The sequence below is a fragment of the Salmo salar genome, unplaced genomic scaffold, assembly GCF_965601325.2.
Source record: "Salmo salar unplaced genomic scaffold, fSalSal1 ptg000322l, whole genome shotgun sequence".
Classification (NCBI taxonomy): Eukaryota; Metazoa; Chordata; class Actinopteri; order Salmoniformes; family Salmonidae; genus Salmo; species Salmo salar.
Genome location: NW_027675349.1, coordinates 879,816 through 897,819, shown reverse-complemented (window position 1 = coordinate 897,819; position 18,004 = coordinate 879,816). Strand labels below are relative to the sequence as shown.

The 18,004-nt window shown below is 38.7% G+C and overlaps 1 protein-coding gene across 1 annotated transcript; it reads right to left on the bottom strand.

Moving 5' to 3' along the window:
- Positions 1-6,896: 6,896 nt before the first annotated feature.
- LOC145875730 (uncharacterized) lies at positions 6,897-13,070 on the bottom strand. Its single transcript, XM_082971555.1, has 2 exons — positions 13,055-13,070; positions 6,897-8,671 (listed from the first exon to the last, which is right to left on the bottom strand). Exons 1-2 carry the CDS (start codon positions 13,068-13,070, stop codon positions 7,092-7,094), a joined length of 1,596 nt encoding a protein of 531 aa, XP_082827681.1. The 3' UTR covers positions 6,897-7,091.
- Between the last annotated feature and the right edge of the window lie 4,934 nt (positions 13,071-18,004).

The window sequence follows — 18,004 nt, the reverse complement described above, 5'->3', positions numbered from 1 at the left end:
CAACTAGAATCTGTGTGAACGAGATGACAACTAGAATCTGTGTGAACGAGATGACAACTAGAATCTGTGTGAACGAGATGACAACTAGAATCTGTGTGAACTAGATGACAACTAGAATCTGTGTTTACTAGTTAAGACCATTTATGATATAGTACAAGATAGTAAGGTGCACCTGTAATTGTTTTAAACATGTAATTATTTTAAACCTGGACCCCATTTCATATTTTCTGATATGAGAGTTGTGTGACTGTGATATGAGAGTTGTGTGACTGTGGTATGAGAGTTGTGTGACTGTGGTATGAGAGTTGTGTGATTGAGTCATAATCTGATGTTTGGATAGTAACAGAGATCTATAGTTCCTCCTAGAGATCTATAGTTCCTCCTAGAGATCTATAGTTCCTCCTAGAGATCTATAGTTCCTCCTAGAGGTCTATAGTTCCTCCTAGAGATCTATAGTTCCTCCTAGAGATCTATAGTTCCTCCTAGAGATCTATAGTTCCTCCTAGAGATCTATAGTTCCTCCTAGAGGTCTATAGTTCCTCCTAGAGATCTATAGTTCCTCCTAGAGATCTATAGTTCCTCCTAGAGATCTATAGTTCCTCCTAGAGATCTATAGTTCCTCCTAGAGGTCTATAGTTCCTCCTAGAGATCTATAGTTCCTCCTAGAGATCTATAGTTCCTCACAGAGATCTATAGTTCCTCACAGAGATCTATAGTTCCTCACAGAGATCTATAGTTCCTCACAGAGATCTATAGTTCCTCATATATAAATATGCTTAATCAGATGATTGGCATGTGGATAATAAGCTTTATTATAACGTTATCTTGGGGTTCCGTTCCTTCACTGCCCATCATAGAAGATCACGGGGTGGTATTGAGAGGGGGATGATATTTTAGAAAGCAGCGGAAGGTCTATAATTCCTGGGAGGCTTGATTTTGCCGTGGTCTCTGGAGTTGTTCTCAGATCCACCTAAGAACCGTAGGGTTCTTGGTCAATGAAAAACAGCCCCAAAAGGTTCTTCAAAGAACTTGTTAGAAGGTGGGTTCATCGAGGAACCTCCGTTGTTGCTGGACTTCTTCCGGGAACTTCGCAATTACAACTGAAAACGATAGTGACAAGTTTGGATGCGACAACAGTTAAAAAGGTTACGTTGGGTTAATGTTTGGCTCTGAATATGTCTCGAAATAATTTATTATAATAATATAACATACTAATAATGAATAACGAAGACAATGATGGTTTTCTGTGAATATCTTCCATAACGTTACTATAGTTAATGAACGTAAATATTAGAAAGCCGGGTTTGACCGTCGGCGTTGTATGAGCTACAGTACAGTACCGTTAGCTAGCTAGCTAACGTTATGTCCTAACTAGGCACAACTAGGTTTGGATTATTTCCTCAACTATATTCTTTCCCATATATTGTATATCGTTTCCATAAAGACAATATGGCTTTACACTCATTAACGTAAGTTTGAGTCTAGAGCAGTTCTCACTTTTGTGATAATGAACTAGCTAATGTTAGCTTTGTTAATTAACTAACTAAACTCCCCCCCAACTCCTCTCATACCAGGAAGAACCCCCCCCCCCATTTCAAATGTAGATTTACATGTATTTGAAATGTAGTACCCGGACGGAGAAAATCCAATAAGCGTTTTATAGTTACATCGTTAGGGTAACTTACCCTAAAGTGGACACACTCCCATCAGTTTCTGAGACAACTGGCCAGACTTTGTAGAGTGTTTAATAATGCTTAAACCTCATCTTTATCAAATGATCCATTAAAGATACCAACTCAAAGCCTATGTTCGTCTACATATGGGTTGTTTAAATTGTATCTAATTATATTCCCAGTATTACTTCATCAAATCTCTAGTAATCATTATACACACATACAATTCATCATATGTTCATATATTCACAGAATCCATATAAAACGTAAGAAATTCTCAGGTAGTCACGACAACCATTCCATTTGCTTTTTCAGGGACTCTCCATAGCAACGAAGCATCTCTCCAAACATCCTCCCAGCAGAACCAAAAATAAACTTTAGTTTCCCAGACAATGACCATGGGATCCTCAACTGTTCTCTAACCTCCCAGAGACCACGGCAAAATAAAGCCTCCCAGGAACTATAGATCTTCCGCTGCTTTCTAAAATATCATCCCGCTTATTATCCACATTTCAATCATCTGATTCAGCATATTTCTATGTTACTATCCAAACATCAGATTAAGACTCATTTCCACAGTCATCCCCCTCTCAATACCACCCTGTGATCTTCTATGATGGGCAGTGAAGGAACGGAACCCCAAGATAACGTTATAATAAAGCTTATTATCCACATGTCAATCATCTGATTAAGCATATTTATATATGAGGAACTATAGACCTCTATGAGGAACTATAGATCTCTGTGAGGAACTATAGATCTCTGTGAGGAACTATAGATCTCTGTGAGGAACTATAGATCTCTAGGAGGAACTATAGATCTCTAGGAGGAACTATAGATCTCTAGGAGGAACTCTAGGAGGAACTATAGATCTCTAGGAGGAACTATAGATCTCTGTGAGGAACTATAGACCTCTGTGAGGAACTATAGATCTCTGTGAGGAACTATAGATCTTTGTGAGGAACTATAGATCTCTAGGAGGAACTATAGATCTCTGTGAGGAACTATAGATCTCTGTGAGGAACTATAGATCTCTGTGAGGAACTATAGATCTCTGTGAGGAACTACAGATCTCTGGGAGGAACTATAGATCTCTGGGAGGAACTATAGATCTCTAGGAGGAACTATAGATCTCTAGGAGGAACTATAGATCTCTGTGAGGAACTATAGATCTCTGTGAGGAACTATAGATCTCTAGGAGGAACTATAGATCTCTAGGAGGAACTATAGATCTCTAGGAGGAACTATAGATCTCTAGGAGGAACTATAGATCTCTAGGAAGAACTATAGATCTCTAGGAGGAACTATAGATCTCTAGGAGGAACTATAGATCTCTGTGAGGAACTATAGACCTCTAGGAGGAACTATAGATCTCTAGGAGGAACTATAGATCTCTAGGAGGAACTATAGATCTCTAGGAGGAACTATAGATCTCTGTGAGGAACTATAGATCTCTAGGAGGAACTATAGATCTCTGTGAGGAACTATAGATCTCTAGGAGGAACTATAGATCTCTAGGAGGAACTATAGATCTCTAGGAGGAACTATAGATCTCTAGGAGGAACTATAGATCTCTAGGAGGAACTATAGATCTCTGTGAGGAACTATAGATCTCTAGGAGGAACTATAGATCTCTAGGAGGAACTATAGATCTCTAGGAGGAACAACAGATCTCTGTGAGGAACTACAGATCTCTGTGAGGAACTATAGATCTCTGTGAGGAACTATAGATCTCTAGGAGGAACTATAGACCTCTAGGAGGAACTATAGATCTCTAGGAGGAACTATAGATCTCTAGGAGGAACTATAGATCTCTAGGAGGAACTATAGATCTCTAGGAGGAACTATAGATCTCTAGGAGGAACTATAGATCTCTAGGAGGAACTATAGATCTCTGTTACTATCCAAACATCAGATTATGACTCAGTCACACAACTCTCATATCACAGTCACACAATGCTATTCCCAAACATACCTAATCAATTAGTTGTTTTTCAACAATATTTTAACCTGCGGGAATATTTCCACATTTCTATCTCATGGTTAGTTCCTAGGATAATGTAACTCATACATTCATATCTTTCAATATATCTAAAATGGGGTACAGGTTTAAAACAATTACAGGTTTAAAATAATTACAGGTGCACCTTACTATCTTGTACTATATCATAAATGGTCTTAACTAGTAAACACAGATTCTAGTTGTCATCTCGTTCACACAGATTCTAGATATTTAACTCTAAATGACCGAACCCAGGGCATACCTGGCAGCACATTTAAAATCATTGGAATTCACCACTTCTGAGGGGGCCCTGTTTACACCTCCAAGGTGCCCCCTCTACACAGGAAAACACACTCAGAGCCTACTGACTGGGCCCTGTTTACACCTCCACACAGCAATACACACTCAGAGCCTCCTGACTGGGCCCTGTTTACACCTCCACACAGGAATACACACTCAGAGCCTCCTGACTGGGCCCTGTTTACACCTCCACACAGGAATACACACTCAGAGCCTCCTGACTGGGCCCTGTTTACACCTCCACACAGGAATACACACTCAGAGCCTCCTGACTGGGCCCTGTTTACACCTCCACACAGGAATACACACTCAGAGCCTCCTGACTGGGCCCTGTTTACACCTAGACACAGGAATACACACTCAGAGCCTACGAGGATTTTCTAAAAACTCCACTTTGCGTGTTTCACTCACCTCTTTTTTAAAACTACGTTCGAGATGTGGTATCCACTTGGATCGCTGCCTCTCGGATCAAAGGTGGGTCCATTTGTTCTGTTCCCGAAGTGTGGTCTCCCTGAGATCCCAAGTTAGAGGGATCCCTGGACCACCATTTACCCAGGTCACCAGGAGCGGTCACCAAGTCAAGATTCACATCCCCATCGCCAATTGTGGTGAATTTCTTTAATATTAATTGAGACAAACTTATCACACAAGTCAGAGTTATTCTTAAACTAAATCTTTATTCACTTATAAGGGAGCAGGTCAATACAACACACACATATAAAGTGAATCAATTGAGTGCCCTACGATAATGATGGCTGGTGGACCCACGGGACAAAAGTACAAAGGTCTTTTATAGCCCTTTCAACCTACATGACGAACAACAGATGTATAGAACGGGTCACAAGGTTAAGATTTGTATGAAAGATACTTATAATTCTCAGCAGACAGTATCTGCTGTAAAAACAGTACTCTTTGTGTAGAGACCAGGGTCTGGCCCTGGGGTCATCTCTCCCTGGTACCATATAGAACAGAAACATTATCTCATGCTCTGGAATGCAGTCTCTTTAGGTTTTATCACCCAAAAGACATTGTAAATCTCCTGTCAGTGTTTTCTCCCAGAGGCCCATCCTCAGTAGAACACAGACACAATAGTTCTAAGAACCCTCTATTCTGTTGCATCAAACAACCATTTGATGCAATAAAAGTATTATAACATAATCTTGCAATTTTGCTCTCAGTGTCCACTGAAAGTTGACTAGTAACAACAACTGGGACCTAAAAGACACCCACCATGAGACCCACTAAATCTGCCCAAGAAGAGACAAACAAAAGAAAAACCCACACCAAACTTAAAGACAGGAAGTAAACCAAAAAGGTGGAGCAACTAAAGGTGTTGACTCTCCACATGTATCAAGACAACTGGAGCACTGGGCCAGACACTCTTAAATAGAACCTGGACCAGCTCAGGTGAAACACCTTCCCACTAACGAGATGGACAAGCCAGCACAGGTGTAACACATACTGACTAACGAGGTGACACCAATCAGTGCGTCCTACGTGCTAACGAGCTAGACGTGCTGACGGAGCTAGACGTGCTAACGAGCTAGACGTGCTAACGGGCTAGACGTGCTAACGAGCTAGACGTGCTAACGAGCTAGACGTGCTAAAGTCAAACCTCAAAACAAAATGGAAAAACCAAAGACTAACACCTTAAAAGTTTGCTCACCACCAACAGAAAACAACTTCCATTTCACATTATAATCAACTACAATGCTTCACCTTCACCAATATAAACATGGTGTCTACTGGCTGTCAACAATTAAAAACAAGAAAAAAACCTTGTCTTCCTAAAACGCTTCTGGATTTTTTATATTTTTTCCCCCTTCTAGAACTCTGGTCCCCTTGGAATGAAAAATACAGAAAAGAATAAGAGATAAAACTCATCGCCAAAAAACCAGTCAAAATAAATTGTAATCAATGGCAACGCACTGGCTAACGCAAAACTTTTTAACTGCCCACAATCAGCAACCAAGTTGTCCTCACCACGGACATGTCTGATTTCGAGCTTCTCTCTCTTCTCAGGGTTCACTAGATAGGCATGTTGTTGGATCGGGGCCCAGTCCCCAATGTCATGCTCTAGTACATTTGGGTTGGCACATCTGAGAATGAACCCTGATATTCTAATAGCAGGGCAACAATGTCAATATAATTGTACCAAAAATTGTCAGTTGGTTGCATAAATAAATATTTGGTTGCATAGTCCTTTTTTCAAAGTATTTTCAATTACATTTTTCTAGGTGGGATATCCCCAATGTCAAAACACAGTTTTAACATGTACAAATCAATAACCAATATGCAGAAACAGTTTGTGATAAATTGAAAACCTAAACATAACATGTGCTATATACACAAACATCTGCCACAATAATCATATTACTTTTTAAAAACAAGCACCTTATAAACTGCACAAGCACCAGAAACACTGTTGTTTTGACAAGTAGCAATAAATCACTGATATCGATTAGGGGGGAAATCAGGTTGTACGTGCTGTTGAAACTAACACAACTAAAAAACACATGGAAATGGGAGATATATTTTACCTCACTGGTTAGAGGACAACCTGCCGAAGACAGTCAGCTACATTTTGGAGTGAAACATTTAAATTTAGGGGTCCCTAAACAAAGGAACACAACACTTATTTGTCATAACTCATCGCTAAAATCATTTGTGTGACAGAAGGGAGATGAGGTTGCAAGTCCTGTTAAAACTAACAGCTCCAAAACCACACGGAATCTGGGAATAATGTGTACATCCCTGGTTAGAGGACAATTTGTAGAAAACAGCTAGCTACATTTTGAAGTGTTGCATTTTGATTCCAGTGGGTCGCCAACGTGGTAAGTGTAACACAACTCTTTTTTTGTTAGTCACTTTTTGTTAAATCACATAAATAGTAACTCTTCCATTTCAGAGCCTGGATTTTCCCCCTGAGGCTAATATCCATATCATGTTGAAATCAATAGAACAGGGGACAAACGTTTAGGGTTCTACATTGTGACATCATTAAAATACTCCTTCTACAATGTTTAAACATTCTACATTGTGACATTAATTCATTGATATCATGAAACAACTCCTTAATGTATTTTCTAATATTTGATCAGAGATCTTTTATCAGATTATCTATGGTCACAGCTAAGAGGTTTCTCTCCTCTGTGTATTCTCTGGTGCACTCTCAGATCTGTAGATTGAACAAAACTCTTCCCACATTGACCACAGCTATAAGGTTTTTCTCCTGTGTGTATTCTCTGGTGTAGAGTCAGACTGCTAGATTTAGTAAAACTCTTTCCACATTGAGTACAGCTATAAGGTTTCTCTCCTGTGTGTGTTCTCTGGTGCACTGTCAGATGTGTAGATTTAACAAAACTCTTCCCACATTGATCACAGCTATAAGGTTTATCATCTGTGTGTATTCTCTGGTGTTTAGTCAGACTGCTAGATGTAGTAAAACTCTTCCCACATTGATCACAGCTAAAAGGTTTCTCTCCTGTGTGTGTTCTCTGGTGCGTCTTCAAATTCTGTGAAGTTGAGAATCTTTTCCCACAATCTGAACAGTGGAATGGTTTCTCTCCTGTGTGTACTCGCTGGTGTCGAGTCAGACTGCCAGATGCAGCAAAACTCTTTCCACATTGACAACAGCTATAAGATTTCTCTCCTGTGTGTATTCTCTGGTGTAGAGTCAGATGGCTAGATTGAACAAAACTCTTCCCACATTGACCACAGCTATAAGGTTTTTCTCCTGTGTGTGTTCTCTGGTGTCGAGTCAGATGTGCATATTTAACATAACTCTTCCCACATTGACCACAGCTATAAGATTTTTCTCCTGTGTGTATTCTCTGGTGTTTAGTCAGACTGCTAGATTTAGTAAAACTCTTTCCACATTGATCACAGCTATACGGTTTCTCTCCTGTGTGTATTCTCTGGTGTTTAGTCAGACTGCTAGATTTAGTAAAACTCTTCCCACATTGACCACAGCTATAAGGTTTCTCTCGTGTGTGTGTTCTCTGGTGTTGAGTCAGATGGCTAGATTGAACAAAACTCTTCCCACATTGACCACAGCTATAAGGTTTTTCTCCCGTGTGGATTCTCTGGTGTAGAGTCAGACTGCTAGAGTTAGTAAAACTCTTCCCACATTGACCACAGCAATAAGTTTTCTCTCCTGTGTGTGTTCTCTGGTGTAATGTGAGCTGGCTAGATGTAACAAAACTCTTCCCACATTGAGTACAGCTATAAGGTTTCTCTCCTGTGTGTCTTTTCTGGTGCACTGTCAGATGGCTAGATTGACAAAAACTCTTCCCACATTGATCACAGCTATAAGGTTTCTCTCCTGTGTGTGTTCTCTTGTGTATAGTTAGATAGCTAGATGTCGTAAAACTTTTCCCACATTGATTACAGCCATAAGGTTTCTCTCCTGTGTGTGTCCGCTGGTGTACTATCAGGCTGTTTAGCTGAGTAAAACCCTTCCCACATTGATCACAGCCATAAGATTTCTCTCCAGTGTGAATTCTTTGATGTATTTTAAGGCCTAGTGAAGAGTTTAATCTTTTCCCACAGTCAGAGCAGCAGTGAGATTTCTCTCCTGTGTGAACTCGCTGGTGTTTCTTGAGGAGTTCTGATCTGGAGAGACTCTTCTCTGCCTCGTCAGCATCATGATGTTGCTGAGGCTCCCCAGAGGAACCACGATAGTCCCATCTCTCTCCTGTGTGAACAACAAAGTCAGATAGATGATTAAAGGTCCACAACAGCAGAAATCCACTGTTTATTTGAGGTAAAAGGTGATGCCCAGAGCATACCCATGAAGTTGTACAACAATTGACGTCTGTTAAAATATTTGACAATTAAGACAGTCAACTTAGCAACAATCATATTTTGTCTTGTTTTCACACTAGTAGTAACTAGAAAAGTTTTTAAAGTTGTTGAAACCCTAAGCAGTGTGCCAGATGACTTTTGGTCTCCAATATTGGCCCCTTTCTGTGTTTGCTAAAATTGCGACACGAGGTCAATGCGCACACAAAAATGATTGCAGAAACACTTCCCTGCTAATGAGGAAACCACTAGTTATGGATGTAGTATATCTGGTAATGAGGAAACCACTAGTTATGGATGTAGTATATCTGGTAATGAGGAAACCACTAGTTATGGATGTAGTGTATCTGGTAATGAGGAAACCACTAGTTATGGATGTAGTATATCTGGTAATGAGGAAACCACTAGTTATGGATGTAGTATATCTGGTAATGAGGAAACCACTAGTTATGGATGTAGTATATCTGCCTGGAGCAAAAAATAGTGAGCAAAGATTTTAGTTTTCACAATGTATTCTGAATATTACAGCACAAGATCAGGAGTGCTACTCAAGGAAACTCACATTAAGCTCTGTGTCTATTCACTAATTCACCACCGTGGGGGAAACTCAGGGGAGTTCTCATAGGCTGACAGCAAAAATAGCCTCCATTTACAGGTTGCTTATGAGTGCATTTCACATTAAATATGGATTATAATTGTAAGACTCGCTTGAATCACCTACTTAATATGTTTGTGTTATTGTCGCATATCAACTGATTTATACTTAAAAAACACTTCAACCAGTAAAATGCTATTTGGCTAGCTTTAACATCAGCCTGACAATGAGGGTTTGTACACTAAGTGTTTAACAAATTGGCCCATAACTTCACCTAACAATAACATAGACCAACTGTAAGACCCATAACTTCACCTAACAACATAGACCTACTGTAGGACCCATAACTTCACCTAACAACAACATAGACCTACTTCACCTAAGACTATATATAATTTAATATTTCAGGTGAAACATGGAAACTAACATGTCTTTGTCATGACATTTCATAACCTGATCACCAGATAATTTTGTGAATAATCCCACTAGGCTACTCTGTAATGTGTTGTCATTCTAAATGTCCTGAATAAAGGAAAATAGCTCTGTGTGTTGTACAATAGCCTATCCATCAAGGAACAGTTCTCTACACATTATGAGCTAAGTATCTCTGTGTCCAAACAGACTAACAAGACCCTACTGTAAATCAAGCAGACAATAACGCATTATAAACATCAATTTGTTAGGGATGTTGGATCCAACGTGGAGCACGGCATAACTGTCTTTACCAGAGTAATGAATGAAGAAGCACTTTGGTTGTTGTTGCATGTCGTGATGTTTGTCATGTGACTGTCATTCAGAAAATGATTTCCTGGATCAGCTGATGATAGTTGAACATGTGACTGTAACTAAACAGCTACAGTATTAAGTATTATGTGTAATTATTGAAGAACAACGTTAATGACAGTATCTATTTGGGTGTTGTCAATAAAGTTAAGGTGACTCTCGGTTAGAACCATTGGATTTAGCAAACTCTGAAATTATTTAGGATTTCTGTGCCCATAAAAACTGTTTTGCCAGCGTAACATAAGGAGACACTAAATGTTACGTAGGTAGAGTGCATTTCAGAGATCTGAATACAGAAAAACGTCCTAACAGGACAATAACCTAAACCACAAGGCCAAATCTACACTGGAGGAGCTTACCAAGATGACATTGAATGTTCCTGAGTGACCTAGTTACAGTTTGGACTTAAATCATCTTGAAAGTCAATGCAAGACTTGAAAACGGCTTTCTAGCAATGATCAACAACCAACTTGACAGAACAGGAAGGATTTTAAAAAGAATAATGAATATTCACATGAAGATCAGTCTCCTATTGGATGACATCACGACTTCCCATCAAGCCAACTCCTTGAAGGCCTTACTATGACATCACTCACTCCTTCTAGTTTGCAGTTGTTAAAAAAACACTATTTTGCTCAAAACATTTATTTGTTTCCCATTAGTGTGTTTATACTTTACTGTATTTATTTCACTTTTCAACAGGAAAAGTTTAAAAATCCCTGGAGGACGTCATGAACAATTCATACAGTACAAAAACATATTTGAGTGTAGAATGCCCTTTTAAAAATCACACATTAGTTCAACAACTGCAGAGTTTGTGTCCCTGTTTTATAAGATAGTACTCACTGTATTTACTGGTGTTAATCAGATCAAGGTCCCTGTTTTATTAGATAGTACTCACTGTATTTACTGGTGTTAATCAGATCAATGTCCCTGTTTTATTAGATAGTACTCACTGTATTTACTGGTGTTAATCAGATCAATGTCCCTGTTTTATTAGATAGTACTCACTGTATTTACTGGTGTTAACCAGATCAATGTCCCTGTTTTATTAGATAGTAATCACTGTATTTACTGGTGTTAATCAGATCAATGTCTCTGTTTTATTAGATAGTACTCACTGTATTTACTGGTGTTAATCAGATCAATGTCCCTGTTTTATTAGATAGTACTCACTGTATTTACTGGTGTTAATCAGATCAATGTCCCTGTTTTATTAGATAGTACTCACTGTATTTACTGGTGTTAATCAGATCAATGTCCCTGTTTTATTAGATAGTACTCACTGTATTTACTGGTGTTAATCAGATCAATGTCCCTGTTTTATTAGATAGTACTCACTGTATTTACTGGTGTTAATCAGATCAATGTCCCTGTTTTATTAGATAGTACTCACTGTATTTACTGGTGTTAATCAGATCAATGTCCCTGTTTTATTAGATAGTACTCACTGTATTTACTGGTGTTAATCAGATCAATGTCCCTGTTTTATTAGAGAGTTCTCACTGTATTTACTAGTGTTAATCAGATCAATGTCCCTGTTTTATTAGATAGTACTCACTGTATTTACTGGTGTTAATCAGATCAATGTCCCTGTTTTATTAGATAGTACTCACTGTATTTACTGGTGTTAATCAGATCAATGTCCCTGTTTTATTAGATAGTACTCACTGTATTTACTGGTGTTAATCAGATCAATGTCCCTGTTTTATATGATAGTACTCACTGTATTTACTGGTGTTAATCAGATCAATGTCCCTGTTTTATTAGATAGTACTCACTGTATTTACTGGTGTTAATCAGATCAATGTCCCTGTTTTATTAGATAGTACTCACTGTATTTACTGGTGTTAATCAGATCAATGTCCCTGTTTTATTAGATAGTACTCACTGTATTTACTGGTGTTAATCAGTTCTCCAGTCTTCTCTTCTTCGTCCTCCTCTAATGTGACAGTAATCTCCCCCTCTTCATCCTTCATTCCAAAAACGTCTTCATTTTCTTTCTCTTCCTCCTCTTCTTTCACTCTTTCACTCCATAAACTGCATCCTCCTCTTCTTTTACTGTAACATCCTCCTCCTCTTTCACTCTGAACGCGTCTTCCTCTTCTTTCTCTGAAACGTCTTTCTCTTCTTCTTTCACTGTAACAGCCTCACCCTCTACTTGTTTTTGTATTGTAACAGCCTCCTCTTCCTCCTCCTCTTTCACGACAATGTTCAGCCCCAGAGCTTCTTTCTCCGTCCAACAGACCTCCTCTTTAACAGGAGGAGAGTATCTTAGTGAACTCATGGTCGGAGATAATAGCTAGTTAGCATTAGCGACTAGACTAATGGCAGAAAAATAAAAGACGGACATCAGAGTATTTTTCAATACACCAAAACGCATAGTAAGATCCCTAGTAGCCTAATATCTCAAAGACTAGTTGATAAAAAGTTCATAAGAAAGAAATGAAATTCTAATGGAAATGTTTCACAATGATGTCATTAGGCAGAGCAGGCAACAGATGGCACACAGACAGCAGAGTTGGGGACAGATATGCAGGGACAGACTGGCAGAGACAGGGAGTCTCAGGTAAGTTTGTTGAGTCTTTGTTTGGCAACATTATGAAAGGTTCTCAATTTTTTGGACTAGTAAAATAGGAACATAATTGGAAAATGCCATGGATACCCCCACTCTCAACTTAAACTGGTGACTGAACTAAGATTTGTTAAAGGCAATGGTATTGCTGTTGTGATTAGTTGTGTAGTTTTGGGTACCGGTAGTTAGGAGTACGGCAAACACCTTATTTCTTTGGTTCCTCAATATACATTTACCATATTACAATGTAGGCTATGTGTTACAGCACTACTTTTGGTGTCCCCCTCAGGAATTGCGCTTGAGAAAATTTCATGTAATTGTACCCTGAGTGCAGTACATGTATAGAGAGATAATTCCAGTGCAGTACATGTGTAAAGGGTGTAGAGGGATAATCCCAGTGCAGTACATGTGTAAAGGGTGTTGAGGGATAATCCCAGTGCAGTACATGTGTAAAGGGTGTAAAGGGATTATTCCAGTGCAGTACATGTGTAAAGGGTGTAGAGGGATAATCCCAGTACAGTACATGTGTAAAGGGTGTAGAGGGATAATCCCAGTACAGTACATGTGTAAAGGGTGTTGAGGGATAATCCCAGTGTACCGGTTATTGACTGGAGACTTAAAATGCTGAAAACAGGTCCCTAGTGGAATGACAACAACATGGCTGCTTGTTAAAGAAGAGATGGAGAGAGAGACAGAGATAACCATATACATTGCACATGGACCGTAAGAAATCCTGAAGGTATTAAAATGCCTGGGCTCGCAGGGGATGTGTTAATTCATAACCCATCATTTATACCTGTTAATTCATAACCCATCATTTATACCTGTTAATTCATAACCCATCATTTATACCTGTTAATTCATAACCCATCATTTATACCTGTTAATTCATAACTCATTCTCCTTCAGAGAGCCTATTGGAACCTTAGAAATTGTCACGTTACAGCAGAGATGCTGTATTTTCAATAGAGATGCCACAGAAGCAGAAGAATGCCATTTATGGGCCAGACAGGGCACTTCCTGTATGGAATCTTCTCAGGTTTTGGCCTGCCATATGAGTTCTGTTATACTCACAGACACCATTCAAACAATTTTACAAACTTTGGAGTGTTTTATATCCGAATATACTGGAAAAGAGTAGTAACCAGTTTAAATCGGGTACGTTTTTTATCCGGCCGTGAAAATACTGCCCCCTAGCCCAGACAGGTTAAAGAAGAGGAGGGGCATTTGTAAGGAGTATGACATATGTTATGACCAAATGTTAGGTATAAAAGGCTGTGTACATTGTATGATATTAAGAGCTCTCTCAATAAAGAACTAACCTTTTGCTGACTTCTGGGACTTTGTCGAATTCTTCTATTAACCGGGGCCTTACAACCCCCGGGGAATTGGTCAAAGCATATAGTGAGTTTTGAGTTAATAACATTGGGATGAAAATTCTCGTGACAACTTGGTCCTTCGAGCCGGATCTCAATACCTGCCTCTGTCGTCCCAAGGAACTGCTGGAAACCGTGCACGGGTGGATCCAGGATCCGTAAGACTAAGACCTGACCTCTGAATTGAGGGTTTATTTCAGGCCAGTGGTGAACTGGTACACGACAGAGGTGGTGTGTCACGTCCTGGCCAGTATAAGGTTAATTGTTTTTGTAGTTTGGTCAGGACGTGGCAGAGGGTATTTGTTTTATGTGGTTCGGGGTGGTGTGTTTGTGTAAAGGGTGTTTGATTTAGTATTTCCGGGTTTTTGGTTGATGGTCTATGTGTTTGTATTCTATGGTTAGTCTGGTGTGTGTGTTTCTATGTTTGGTTAATTGGGGTTGGGACTCTCAGTTGAAGGCAGGTGTTGTCTATCTGCCTTTGATTGAGAGTCCCATATATGAGGGTGTGTTTGTGTGTGTGATTTGTGGGTGATTATTCTGTGTATAGCCTTGTGCCTTACCAGACTGTTTATTTGTCGAGTGTTCGTTTTTTCGTTATTTTGTATGTTCATTTTTGAAGATAATTAAAAATCAAGATGAGCATTCACATACCTGCTGCGTTTTGGTCCTCCATCACCGACGACAAGCGTGACAAAATCACATGACTTCTAGTTAGAGAAAATGATTCCTGTTAACACGGCCTGCTACAAGCAGGAAACAAGTTATGGACAAACCAGAAATGTCACATGTCTGTTTGACAGTAACCCTGGATGATAAATGTGTGAACTATCTTGTCATCTTTTTGGGTAACCACAATGGAACATTCTAGTCTTTAAGGACATGATCTGGCAGAACAGGTTTCAGCAAAGTATGGAGTCATTGTTTTCAGGAAGGTGCAACCATGGAGATAGGAGGGACAGGAGGCAGACTAAGGTACAAGGGAAGCCAACTACTGCCCTACAAAGACAAACAGCATCTACACAAACAGCCACCTGATCTAGTGTCCTACAAAGACAAACAGCATCTACACAAACAGCCACCTGAACTACTGTCCTACAAAGACAAACAACATCTACACAAACAGCCACCTGAACTACTGTCCTACATAGACAAACAGCATCTACACAAACAGCCACCTGAACTACTGTCCTACATAGACAAACAGCATCTACACAAACAGTGAATCTGAGAAAAATGACTTTAAATTTGTTTTCTAGTCCATGCATATCAACCATGACCACTGATCTGACCTATGACCCTTAAAATGCTGATACTGCACTCTGCCTTGGTATGACCTTAAACAGCTGTCTGGGTAATGAAACAGCAACATGCAGCATCTAGAAATCTAAAGGTGTTGATCCAGCTTTCTGGTTGTTTTTCTGTTTGATGGAAACAGTTTGAGAGTTCTAACTACATTCCAACTGTATTTAATGGTGTTGTGTAGTTGTGTTGTCATGTTGTGAATGTTGTATTGTAGTAACCAACTGTATTTAATGGTGTTATGTAGTTGTGTTGTCATGTTGTGAATGTTGTATTGTAGTAACCAACTGTATTTAATGGTGTTATGTAGTTGTGTTGTCATGTTGTGAATTTTGTATTGTAGTAACCCTCAACTGTATTTAATGGTGTTATGTAGTTGTGTTGTCATGTTGTGAATGTTGTATTGTAGGAAACAACTGTATTTAATGGTGTTATGTAGTTGTGTTGCCATGTTGTGAATGTTGTATTGTAGTAACCAACCTTATTTAATGGTGTTGTGTAGTTGTGTTGTCATGTTGTGAATGTTGTATTGTAGTAACCAACTGTATTTAATGGTGTTATGTAGTTGTGTTGTCATGTTGTGAATGTTGTATTGTAGTAACCCTCAACTGTATTTAATGGTGTTATGTAGTTGTGTTGTCATGTTGTGAATGTTGTATTGTAGTAACCAACTGTATTTAATGGTGTTATGTAGTTGTGTTGTCATGTTGTGAATGTTGTATTGTAGTAACCAACTGTATTTAATGGTGTTGTGTAGTTGTGTTGTCATGTTGTGAATGTTGTATTGTAGTAGGCCTAACCCTCACCAACAGAGACAGCAACAGACGACACAGAGAAAGTGATGGAGAGAGGCAGAGGATGGGAGTGTACAGTAGACTGGGATTCTAATTACTGCACTGCGCGTGTGTGTGTGTGTGTGTGTGTGTGTGTGTGTGTGTGTGTGTGTGTGTGTGTGTGTGTGTGTGTGTGTGTGTGTGTGTGAGAGAGAGGGTGTTTTGGTACTGTAGGATTCTTTAATCAATGTGGCTCATTGGACAGGTCAGAGTCTCAACACAATTGAAAATTTACCATCAATAAAACACCAAATGCTGTAATTTCTTGTGGAAGAATGGTGTCACATCCCTCCAATAGACTTCCAGACAGTTGTAGAATGTTTGCCAAGGCTCATTGTAAGAGCTGTAAAGAGAGAGGGACTCGGAGAGAGAACAGGCAGAACCTGATATGTAAATGAGCAGAGCAAACGAAAGTAACTTTCGACGACCGAATGATCATTACAGACTCTGTTTCTATTGAGAGATAAAAGGTAAGACGACGATTGTCATGTGTTTTAATATAGTTGGTGATATTGTCATGTGTATTAATATAGTTGATGATATTGTTATGTGCATTAATATAGTTGATGATATTGTTGTGTGTATTCATATAGTTGATGATATTGTTATGTGTATTCATATAGTTGATATTGTTATGTGTATTAATATAGTTGATGATATTGTTGTGTGTATTCATATAGTTGATGGTATTGTTGTGTATTAATATAGTTGATGATATTGTTGTGTGTATTCATATAGTTGATGATATTGTTATGTGTATTCATATCGTTGATGATATTGTTGTGTGTATTAATATAGTTGGTGATATTGTTGTGTGTATTAATATAGTTGATGATATTGTTATGTGTATTAATATAGTTTATGATATTGTTATGTGTATTAATATAGTTAATGATATTGTTGTGTGTATTAATATAGTTGATGATATTGTTATGAGTATTCATATAGTTGGTGATATTGTTATGTGTATTAATATAGTTGATGATATTGTTATGTGTATTAATATAGTTGATGATATTGTTGTGTGTATTAATATAGTTGATGATATTGTCATGTGTATTAATATAGTTGGTGATATTGTTGTGTGTATTAATATAGTTGATGGTATTGTTGTGTGTATTCATATAGATGATGGTATTGTTGTGTGTATTAATATAGTTGATGATATTGTTATGAGTATTCATATAGTTGATGATATTGTTATGAGTATTCATATAGTTAATTATATTTTTGGTGGACAGTGTTTTAATAGTCCTACTCTCTTTAAAATGTTTTGGATATAAATTAGATGCGTGGGGTGAATTCGTTCTGTGCCCATCTGTGTGCCCCAGGGGGATCGCTCCTACACTATCTACAATCTAAAAGGGTTCTTTGGCTGTCCCCATAGGAGAACCCTTTGTAGAACCCTTTTTGGTACTAGGTAGAACACTTTTGGGTTCCGTGAAGAACCCTTTCCACAGAGGGTTCTACATGGAAGCCAGACGGGTTCTACCTGGAACCCAAAAGCGTTCTCCTACGGGGACGGCCGGAGGACCCGTTTGGAACCCTTTATTCTAAGAGTGTACTGTATCATAGGTCTATAGACTTGTCTTCTCAAAACAGGCTTAAAACACAACAAGTAACAAACAAACATGTTCTCTTTATAATCTACAGTTAACTCTTTTCACTCAGGAAGGTATGTTGTGTGAAAGAGAGACTAATAAATATTGTTCGAGAGCCTAACAACAACTTACACTTCCTCAAAACAGTTTGTGTGTATTCATTA